Source organism: Erinaceus europaeus, chromosome 12, assembly GCF_950295315.1.
Source record: "Erinaceus europaeus chromosome 12, mEriEur2.1, whole genome shotgun sequence".
NCBI classification, from domain to species: Eukaryota; Metazoa; Chordata; class Mammalia; order Eulipotyphla; family Erinaceidae; genus Erinaceus; species Erinaceus europaeus.
In genome coordinates, this window is record NC_080173.1 from 98031065 (window position 1) to 98042411 (window position 11347).

Genomic DNA, 11347 nt, shown 5'->3' on the forward strand with positions numbered 1-11347 from the left:
CTGGCCAGTGTAGAAAGGTTATTGCTGTCATTGGCTTGGTGCCCTCACTGTGTACCAGGCACCACACACAAAATGCTTCCGTCTTCCAGATAACTCGGAATTAGAATCAACCCTGGACTACACAGTTTACACGATTCTGAGAGTTATCTGAAAGCATCAAAAAACACAAGAGAGCCACAACCAACATGGAAAATGGACCTTGAATCTGATTAAAGGGTTCTTTTCTGGACGATGGAAGCACGTGGCGCAAAGCGCAAGGACTGACTCAAGCATCCCGGTTCGAGCCTCCAGCTCCCCACCAGCAGGAGAGTCAATTCACAGGTGGTGAAGCAGGTCTGCAGGTGTCTGTCTTTCTCTCCCCCTCTCTATCATCCCCTCCTCTCTCCATTTCTGTCTGTCCTATCCAACAATGAACAACATCAACAACAATAACCACAACAAGGCTACAACAACAAGGGCAACAAAAAGCGGGGGGGGGGGAATGGCCTCCAGGAGCAGTACCTTCATGGTGCAGGCACTGAGCCCCAGCAATAACCCTGGAGGCAAAAAAATAAAATAAAGTTAGACTAGTAAAACACACATCAAACTTCCAGAATGAAGCATCATAAATTATCAATGCACCCACAAACAACCAAATCTTCGAAATACACAGCTTCCAACAAAGGCATGCAAAGAAGCCAGACGTCACATTACAAACAGAAGTCAGGTGGCTGCAACACTCAGCACGGCCTCAGTAGACTTTCCTCTGACTACAAACAAAAACCACTACCTGGCCAGTTAGTAAAGGCAAAGGAAAATCGTCTTAAAACTCAGCTATGCTGGAATACAAGAAAGTTTTTTGTTTTTTTTTCTGATCAAGAAAGTTATTTTAATAAATAAAAAAATGTCCTTTCCAGATAGTATATAGCAACTAGCAGACACGTAAGACAAAGGCTAACTAGAAGACAGTCTGTGTCAAGACATGAATCACTAAGGTTACAAGCGACAAATGCATACAATCCAGGTTTTTCTGAATACATTTAAATTGAGAGTCTTAAAACTCATTACAGGGGGTTGGGCGGTAGCACAGCGGGTTAAGCCAAGGTGACACAAAGCGCAAAAACCAACATAAGGATCCCGGTTCAAGCTCCCCGGCTCCCCAGAGTCGCTTCACATGCGGTGAAGCAGGTCTGTAGTTGTCTATCTTTCTCTCCCCCTCTCTGTCTTCCCCTCCTCTCTCCATTTCTCTCTGTCCTATCCAACAATGACAACAGTAAGTCCAGCACCCCAGAAACAACTGGGAATTAAAGAGAATTAACAACTGAGAATTAAAGAGCAATAGAACATTTAACCTTTTTCTGTCACTAAGTCAACAGCAACTGTCAACACATAGCAAAACAAGTAACAGACATGAGTGTCAGTGAAAAAGTCAAGTCACGGGAGTCAGGCAGTAGCGCTGCGGTGGGTTAAGCGCAGGTGGAGCAAAGCACAAGAACCAGCATAAGGATCCCAGTTCAAGCCCCAGGCTCACTTGCAGGGGAGTTGCTTCACAAGCGGTGAAGCATGTCTACAGGTGTCTGTCTTTCCTCCTCTGTCTTCCCCTCTCTCCATTTCTCTCTGTCCTACCCAACAATGAAGACATCAGTAACAACAATAATAATAACTACAATAATAAAACAACAAGGACAACAAAAGGGAATAAAATTTTTTATTATTTTTTAAAATATTTATTTTATTTATTTATGCCGTTTTGGTACCCTTTTTTTGTTGCAGTTATTATTGTTGTCATTGTTGTTGGATAGGACAGAGAGAATGGAGAGAGGAGGGAAAGAGAGAGGGAAAGAGAAAAACAGATACCTGCAGACCTGCTTCACCACCTGTGAAGTGACCCCCCTGCAGGCGGGGAGCCGGGGGCTCGAACTTACGGTGGTCCTTGCGCTTTGCGCCACGTGCGCTTAACCCGCTGCGTTACCGCCTAACTCCCATAAATATTTTTAAAAATTAAAAAAAAAGAAAAAGAAAAAGTTGTCACTTTTCAAACTTAATAGATTTTGTTCAGACAGTTGTGCCTAAGTCTCCAACTTTAAGCAGTATACAGGTCATATATTTTCTACTAGCCACATAACACTCAAAGCAAATGAAAAGAATCCAGTGTCTCGGGGCAGGAAGAGGCTCAATGGTAAACGCATGCTTCGAGTGTGAGGCCCTGGGTTCACACCCAAAAAATTTCAATGTTACAATTGTGGTAGCAGCAATCAGTAGTGACCCAGATGACGACTACTGATCTCCACCCTCAGAAGATGAATGTGGCTTGAGTGGCAATACGGTCAAAGCACCTGCCAAAATGCTCAGCAAGATCTGAACTGAAATTGTTCCTTTCCATCTCAAAAAATATGAATTACAAAATGAAAATCATCCCAGTTTTGTTTTTTTTAATTGCCACCAGGGTAACTGCAGAAATTCAGTGCCTACACAACAGAACACTGGTCCTGGAGGCCTTTTTTTTTTTTTTTTTTTTTTTTTTTTTAGTTCTTTCCTCTTTTTGATAGAGGCAACAATGCCCTTTCATGACAGTAGAGAAAGAATTTGTAGTATCAACGAGAGAACATAGCTTACACGAATAGCATCAACTACTGTTACCCAGAGTAGACAAAACCCACAAGTTACCAATAAATCATTCAATAGCTACTATGCGAAACACTGTCACAGGACTGAGCTAAGATACAAGCAGATTAGTAAGACGGCTCATGTGGGTAGTGTGCTTGCTTTCCCAGACCCATAATCCAGACCTGAGCCCAGCCCCCACCACACTAGGGGCAGCTTCAGTGCCATGGTATTGTGCCCTCATTTCTGGTTCCTGGGGGCCCTCTATGGGAGAAAGTCAGCCCAGAGCAGGTAAGTTTCAGTGACAAGAAGGAAAGCGCGCGCACGCGCACACGCACACGCACACGCACACGCACACGCACACCCACACACACACACACACCAGTTTCTGGCCCCCAAGAAGTGGTTTAGAACATTAAAAACAGGGAGTTGGGCGGTAGCGCAGCGGGTTAAGCACATGTGGCACAAAGCGTAAGGACCGGCTAAGGATTCCAGTTCGAGCCCCCGGCTCCCCACCTTTAGGGGAGTCACTTCACAGGCGGTGAAGCAGGTCTGCAGGTGTCTGTCTTTCTCTCTTCCTTTCTGTCTTCCCCATCTCTCTCCATTTCTCTCTGTCCTATCTAACAACGACAATATCAATAACAATAATTACAACAATAATAAAAAACAACAAGGGCAACAAAAGGGAAAATAAGTATTTTTTAAAAAATTAAGTGTGCCAGGGAGTCGGGCGGTAGTGCAGCGGTTTAAGCGCACGTGGTGCAAAGCACAAGGATGGGCATAAGGATCCCGGTTCGAGCCCCCCGGCTCCCCCCCCTGCAGGGGAGTCCCTTCACAAGCAGTGAAGCAGGTCTGCAGGTGTCTGTCTTTCTCTGCCCCTCTGTCTCCCCTTCCTCTCTCCGTCCTATCCAACAATGACGGCAATAACAACTACAACAATAAAACAAGGGCAACAAAAGGGAATAAATAAATATTAAAAAAAAATAAATAAATAAGTGTGCCGAAATAGCTCAGTTGGGAGAGCATTAGACTGAAGAAAATTAAAAATATTTAAGAAGGCAAAACAGTATGAAATCAGTAGACTGCAGTATACATTCTAATACAAATCTAACACAGGGACTATAGTATTTTGACACTGAGGCCAAAACAGTGACCCGAAAAAGGATCACGTAGAGAAAAGAGCCCTATGGGGGGGGCTAAGAGGAGAAGAGGTGAAGGGGAAGCCTTTTAAGAGAGCTGACCCTATGTCAACCTAATAGGTAAGATGTTACATACGTCTGACCAGTTTGTTTTCAGATAAAATAGCTCAACCAATACAGTATATTTCACCATGCACGAGCACCCAGGTTCTAGCCCCCATCCACGAGGGAGCACTATATATAGGAGAAATCTCACAAGCAGGAGAGTGGCGCTTTCATGTCTGTCCTCTCTGTCTCTCACCCCCAGCTGAGGGAGAGGGGGAGGGAGAGGGGGAAGGAGAGGGGGAAGGAGAGGAAGAAAAAGTCCACTGAAGTGGTGAATCAAACATGCTTCAGCAAATACTGGACAGAAAGAAGGAAGGAAGGACAGGCTCTTCAGCGCCCCCATTGTCATTGGCTGGCAGATAGGAAAGTCAGCGCAGAAGCTTCAGCAACTAGGAGTCTCTACACACCCATGGCTACATCCTCATCAACTTAGCCAGGTTCAATCCGTTGCACCATCACTATCCATTGCACCATCACTATCCGTTGCACTATTCAGCTACAGCTGAATAGTGCTCTAGCAAATAATGATAATAACCCAAGGTATTGATTAGTCTTTCTTTTATTTTTTTTAATATTCATTTATTTATTCATTCCCTTTTGTTGCCCTTGTTGTTGATTAGTCTTTCTGACCCCCTGGGAAAAAAGAATCCCACACTAGCAGATAAAGCAATGACCCATAACACATTATTTATACTTCAAAGATTACAGATTTCCTCTCATGCTCAGCAGAAGACTGAGTCTGGTCTGAACCCTAATACCATGAACAAAGGGTGGGGAAACCATACACATGGCCAGGCAGTGGTGTGCTTGGTTGAATGCACACATTACCATGCACAAGGATCCAGGTTCAAGCCCCCAGTCCCCACCTTCAGGAGGAAAGCTTCATAAGTGGTGTAGTACTGCAGTGTGTCTCTCTCTTCCTACCCGCCCACTTCAATTTCTGTCCTATCAAATATAAAAAGAATTTAAAAATAAAAACACAAAACAGAGGGTCAGGGAGATACACAGCAGTTGTGTACCAGACTTTCCTACCCAATGTGAAGAGATACCAGGTTCGATGCCTGGTGCCTCTATACGAAGCTAAGGAGGGACCAGGTGCTGGTGCAGCTGGTTGAGCACACAGGTTACCATGCACAAGGACCCAGGATCAAGACCCTGCACCTACAGGGAGGAAGACTCACAAACAGTGCAGCAGGTCTGCATGTCTTTTTCTCTTTCTCCCTCCCTCTTTATTTTCCCCTCCCTACAAATGAACCCTGGAGCGAAAGGAGCAGTGGAATTCTCCTGCAGGCAACTGAACCCTAGCAATACCTCTGGCGGGGTGAGCAGAAGCTAAGCAGGGTTCTCATCACTCTCCTTAAAATGAAATATCCTAAGATAAATACAGAAGCAGGGAGGTGGTTTATCTAGCTGAGTATACACACTGCCATGAGTGAAGATGCAGGTTCAAGCGCCCAGTCACATGGGACAACTCGCAGAGTTGAAAAGCCTCACAGGCAGTGGAGCCACAGTGCTATGATGTCTCCTCATTCTCTATCTAGAAGAAAGAAAAGGGGGAGAATGCCAGCTGCCAGGAATGCTAGAGTCAGACAGACAATGAGCCCCAATGGTAAGTTTGGTGGGAAAAAAACACTTATACTTGATTGAAATCTAGACAATGTGCCATGATTTTAAAAATGAACAGACAAAATCCAGTGTTTCTGAAGGAAGGTCAACAAAAAAGAGCAAAGAGAAATGTTCCCTGACTGGGGAGACAGTCTAGTGGCTTTGCAAAGGCCTGAGGCTCTGAGCTCCCTCCCAGGTTTGATTCCCAGCACAACCATAAGCTAGAACTGAGTGGTGCTGCAATAAAATAAAATAAGTAATTAAATCGAAAAGGCTGGGGGAGATGGCTTTGATGATCTGGCACATGATGATGGAGGAGGAACAAGGCTGGGGGTGAGAGTGTTTTGCAGAAAATTGAGAAATCTTACACATGTATCAATGACTGTATTTACTGTAAACCATTAATCCCGATAAAATTAAATAAATAAGGATTCCACTTTCACATAATGGCAAAATCAAAACAAACATACTGGAAAAATTTCTAAATGACTGGAAAAATTTTCACAATACTACGAAAGATAGTAACTGGCCAAGATGCAAATCATTAAAAACTAAGCTATTCTAAGTTTTAAAATTAAAAAGAGGGGCTAGGCGGTGGTGCACCTGGTTAAGCACACACATTACAGTGCACAAGGACCCAGGTTCAAGCCCGTGGTCCCTACCTGCAGGGGAAAGCTTCACGAGTCCTGCAGTAGGGCTGCAGGCATCTCTCTCTCCTTCTCTACTCCTGTCCTCTCAATTTCTGTCTATCCAATAATAAATAAATTTATATATAAAAAGAGATTCTTGCTGAGAAAACCAATTTTTCGATCCTTTAAAATTTCCATTGCTAACACCAACCCATTAACGAAATATAAGCTCTAAGAATATCTTTCAACGTTAGACATGAGTCATTAGTCTATGAAACATATGTCCACTCGCCCAGAGGGTCACGAGTACTCTCACGACAGTTATCACTCAGACCTATGTGTATGAAACGTGGTGGTGGCGATCCATATCATAGACTACCACAGAAAGTTTCAGAACACTTGCTTTCTGAAATCATCGATACAATTCTCTGCTTCTCTGTGCTTCTGGCCTAATAAACAAAACACTACCCGCATTACTCTTTTCTAATTCTTAATCATTTGAGAATCTGAAGACTATGTGTGTGTGTCTGTCTATGAAAACAAAGTAACCTCATCAAATGTCTAAATTATGCAACTTATACTTACCTCTCAAGTTGGAAGAGCATTCAAACAGTCTGGAGGAGACAGTTAGCACCGACTCATAACTGAAGAGGGAGGGGATGGACAGCACAGCTCACCTTTAGGACAGACGCCAGGCTGGTCATGTGTTCGTTGAGGGTACTCTCGGACTCCTTGTAGGTCAAGCAGGTGAACTGGTACTCCTCAGGATCAAAGGCATCGGCCCCCTGCTGCTCCACATCACTGGCTACTCCCACGTAATAGTCCTCTATGTCCCCAGGGTCCTCATCCTCTTCCTCCTCCTCAGCTTCCTCCTCTTCACAATTTGGGTCATAGTCCTCTTCATTGCTGTCAGACCCCTGGCTATTCATGTCCACAGACATCTTAGCATCCAGCCAAGTTGTAGATCAGGAAAACCGGTCTTTTCCCCACCCCCCCCCCCACCAAATTTTACTACTTTCTCAAGTACATTAGCGTTTTTGTCTTCTATGGGAGGGAAAAGAAGAGAGAGAAAGAGAGAGAGTTACTTTCACTACGAGAGACTAACAGAAATCATTCAAGAATCAAAATGCATAACACTGGTCCTACCCATTCTATAGTCTAGTCTAACTCTGGTATCATACACGAAACTTCACCATCTATCTACCTGTCCAAACTTATCCAAACTTATCAAAGGGGAAACCTCTGTTGACAATGTTAACTGCACATCAAGAGTTTGGCATGAAAGGCCAAGGTTGTTCTTTCCATTTCAAGGAGTCAAACCCCTATGGACTGGCCTCTTCTGCCAGCCCTTCAGCGAGAAGTGTCTGTCTAAGCAAGTTGCCCAGTTGGGGAGTAACTTAAAATGACTTAATGATTAAAACTTCAAACTCAGAGCCGGGTGGTGGCGCACCTGGTTGAGCACACGTTACAATGTGCAAGGACCCGAGTTCAAGCCCCAGTCCCCACCTGCAGGGGGAAAGTTTTGCAAGTGGTGAAGCAGTGCTGCAAGGTGTCTGTCTCCCTCTCTATCACCCCCTTCCTCTCAACTTCTGTCTCTATCCAACAAATACATAAAGATAATACAAAAAGTTTTTTTAAAAAATAAAGCTCAAGGGAGTCGGGCTGTAGCGCAGCGGGTTAAGCGCAGGTGGCGCAAAGCACAAAGACCAGCATAAGGATCCCGGTACGAACCCCAGCTCCCCACCTGCAGGGGAGTCGCTTCACAGGCGGTGAAGCAGGTCTGTAGGTGTCTCTTTCTCTCCTCCTCTCTGTCTTCCCCTCCTCTCTCCATTTCTCTCTGTCCTATCCAACAACGACAACAACAATAACTTCAACAATAAAACAACAAGGGCAACAAAAGGGAATAAATAAATAATAAAATAAATATTAAAAAATAAATAAATAAATAATAAAGCTCAAAACTCTGCTAATCTTGGCAGCACAAGATGTGACAGATAGTAGTGTCTGCCCAGCAAGCATGAAACTCCCTGTATCAAACGTGCCAGAGCGGTGCCCTCTATATAACTAAATCTCATAGAAACAAACAAAAGGTCTGCTAACAAAGTCCCACGGAATGGTGACACAGAGAATATATAAATAGGGACAGTTTGTTTCCAACATAAAGTCTAGAAAAAAGAATACAATGTTTCATAATCACTGCTCTCAGATATCTAGAAAAAAGGTGAGCAGTAGCACACCTGGTTAAGTGCACATATCACCAAACACAAGGACCCAGGTTTGAGTCCCCACTCCACACCTTCACAAATGGTGAAGCAGCTTTTCAGATATGTGTCTTTCTCACTAACTTCCCTTCCTTTTCAACTTCTCTCTCCCGTCAAATAAATTAGAAGGAAAAAAAATATAAAAAGGCTGCCAGGAGCAGTGGATTCATAGTGCCAGACCCAAGCCCCATCAACAACCCAGGTGGCACAAAAAAAAAAAAAAAAAATAGTGTATGATTAGTAAAGATCCTCGAAAAGGCATGACTAAAAGAAACTCAATAGTGAGTAAAACTACAGCTATTCTACCTTAGAGAGACTGAGCTTAAGGAAAACAAAAATCAGTCTAGAGTGAAAAAAACAAGAGTTTAAATGGAATCAGGTAGTGTAAAATCAGAGATCAAAATGGCAACTCAGTTCTATACAAATGAAAAAAGATTGCTAGCTGAAAAGGCAAACACAGCCACAAAGTCCAAGTGAGTGGCCCAAGAGGTGGTGCAGTGGCTACAGCAATAGGCCCAGCATTGCATGTGCCAGAGTGAAACTTTGATTCTCTCTATATATCATAAATGAAAAGTCTTTAGTCGTCATCGTCGTCATCAACTAGGCTGGGGAGACAGCAGAGTGGCCATGTAAGACTTCCACGCCTGAGACTCAGGGGCCCCCAGTCCAATCCCCAGCACCACCATAAACCAGAGCTGAGCAGCGGTGAAGCACATATGTCTTTCTCTCCCCGTCTCCCCCTCCTCTCTCCATTTTTCTCTATCCTATCCAACAATGACAGCAGTAACAACAATAATAAGAACCACAACGACGACAAAACAACAAGGGGAACAAAAGGAGATAAAAATGGCTTTCAGGAGCAATGGATTCATGGTACAGGCACTGAGCCCCAGCAATAACCCTGGAGGCAAAAAAAAAAAGTTAATTAGTTAATTAATTAAAATACCTGTATTTCTTGAAGACTTCCCATGAATGTCACCCAGGTCTTGTCATATGATTTCCATCTAAAGTAAAAGGGAAAAAAATCTAACTGATACATATATATTTTGCAAATTCATTCTCTAAAAAGGACAAGTAGGAATTACAGTAATCGTGATGTTATTTCCTTTTTTTATTTTGCCATCAGGGTGATCGCAGTGGCTCAATGACCACACAGCTTCCCCATCCAGCAGCCATTTCCTGCCTTTCTTTTTCTGAGGACATGGAGGTTGGAGAGAGGAAGAGACGCCTGCAGCACTGCTCCACCGTTCATGAAGCTTCCCCCCTGCAGTGGGGCCTGAGGCTTGAAGCCAGGTCTGTGCACGTGGGAACATGTGTGCTATACTAGGTGCACCACCCACAGACGCTGTACCTGACTCCTTTTAAGCGTCACAGAAATACATGTTGCCATTGCACTGACAAGTTACATGACTTTCTTAAAGAAACAAAGTATTCAAAGTAGAAAGCTGGCACTAGTTTGACCTGGAGAGGTGGCGACGGTCATGGCTGCCCAACTCCCCTCTCCTCAGAAAGTCTGTTTACTGGGACTCCCTAAATTAACCACCGTAATTTAATTTTTTTTTTTAAATTGTATGTACGGGAGCCAGGCAGTGGCCCACCTGGTTAAGCACACACATTACAGTGTGCAAGGAGCCGGGTTCACACCCCTGGTCCCCACCTGTGGGGAGAGTGGTGAAGCAGGGCTGCAGGGGTCTGTCTCTTTCCCTCCCTCTCTTATCAGCCTTCATTTCTCAGTTCCTCTGTCTCTCTGAAAAATGAATAAAAATTAAATTAAAAAAGTGTATGGGGGGTGGCAGTAGCGCAGCGGGTTAAGCGTACATGGCACAAAGCAGAAAGACCAGCCTATGGATCCCAGTTCGAGACCCCGGCTCCCCACCTGCAGAGGGTCGCTTCACAAGTGGTGAAGCAGGTCTGCAGGTGTCTGTCTTCCCCTCCTCTCTCGATTTCTCTCTATTGTACCTAACAACAATGATAAATAGCAAGGGGTGGTCTGGGAGGTGGTACAGTGGATAAAGCATTAGACTCTCAAACGTGAGGTTCTGAGTTCAACTCCTAGCAGTACATATAGCAGAGTGATGGTTGGTTCTTTCTCTCTGCTCCTATCTTTCTCATTAATAAATAAAACCTTTTTAAAAAAATAAACAAGGGCAACAAAAGGGGAAAAAAATAGCCTCCAGTGGTCCAGGAGGTGGCGCAGTGGTAAAGCTTTGGACTGTCAAGCATGAGGTCCCGAGTTCAATCCCCAGCAGCACATGTGCCAGAGGGATGTCTGGTTCTTTCTCTCTCCTATCTTTCTCATAAATAAATAAAATCTTAAAAATAAATAACCACAACAATAAAAAACAAGGGCAACAAAAGGGAATAAATAAATTTTAAAAAACAAAAAAATAACCTCCAGGAGCAATAGATTCAAAATGCAGGCAATAACCCTAAAGGCAAAAAAAAAGTGTATGGGGGAGCCCAAGAGGTGTTGCAGGGTGCTGAGCTGGAAAGTACCAGGTCTCGACTTCAATCTGTCGTTCCATGTGCCAGACTGATGCTCTAGTTCTCCTCCCGTCTTATCAATAAATAAAAATCCTCAAAAAAATGGTTTTGTAGTGCCAGGGCACTGCACATGCATGATTTTACTTGTCCCAAGAGAACTGTTTTTTTTTTTTTTAATATTTATTTATTCCCTTTTGTTGCCCTTGTTTTACTGTTGAAGTTATTGTTTTTATTGATGTCGTTGTTGGATAGGACAGAGAGAAATGGAGAGAGGAGAGGAAGACAGAGAGGGGGAGAGAAAGACAGACACCTGCAGATCTGCTTCACTGCCTGTGAAGCGACTCCCCTGCAGGTGGGGAGCCGGGGCTCGAACCGAGATCCTTACACTGGTCCTTGTGCTTTGCGCCACCTGTGCTTAACTCACTGTTGTTTTGTTTGTTTGTTTGTTTTTTAATTATTCGTGCAAAAGAGGGAGAAAGAACCAAAGCATCACTCTGGCACAGGTCATGCTGGGGACTGAATTCAGGACTTCACACCTGCA

At 43.9% G+C, this 11347-nt stretch overlaps 1 protein-coding gene across 2 annotated transcripts in view; it reads right to left on the minus strand.

The window, feature by feature from the left end:
- Positions 1-9326, minus strand: part of ARIH2 (ariadne RBR E3 ubiquitin protein ligase 2) — a 63615-nt gene extending 54289 nt beyond the window's left edge. The window contains exons 1-2 of one of the 2 annotated variants that reach the window (XM_007533575.3): positions 9269-9326; positions 6739-7105 (exon numbers count right to left, since the gene is read on the minus strand). In XM_007533575.3, the coding sequence (XP_007533637.1) occupies positions 6739-7002 (264 nt within the window). In that variant the 5' untranslated portion in view covers positions 7003-7105; positions 9269-9326. Of the gene's footprint in view, positions 1-6738; positions 7106-9268 lie in introns of those variants that run through there. The other variant, XM_016192735.2, reaches the window with a different exon arrangement.
- Positions 9327-11347: the final 2021 nt, after the last annotated feature.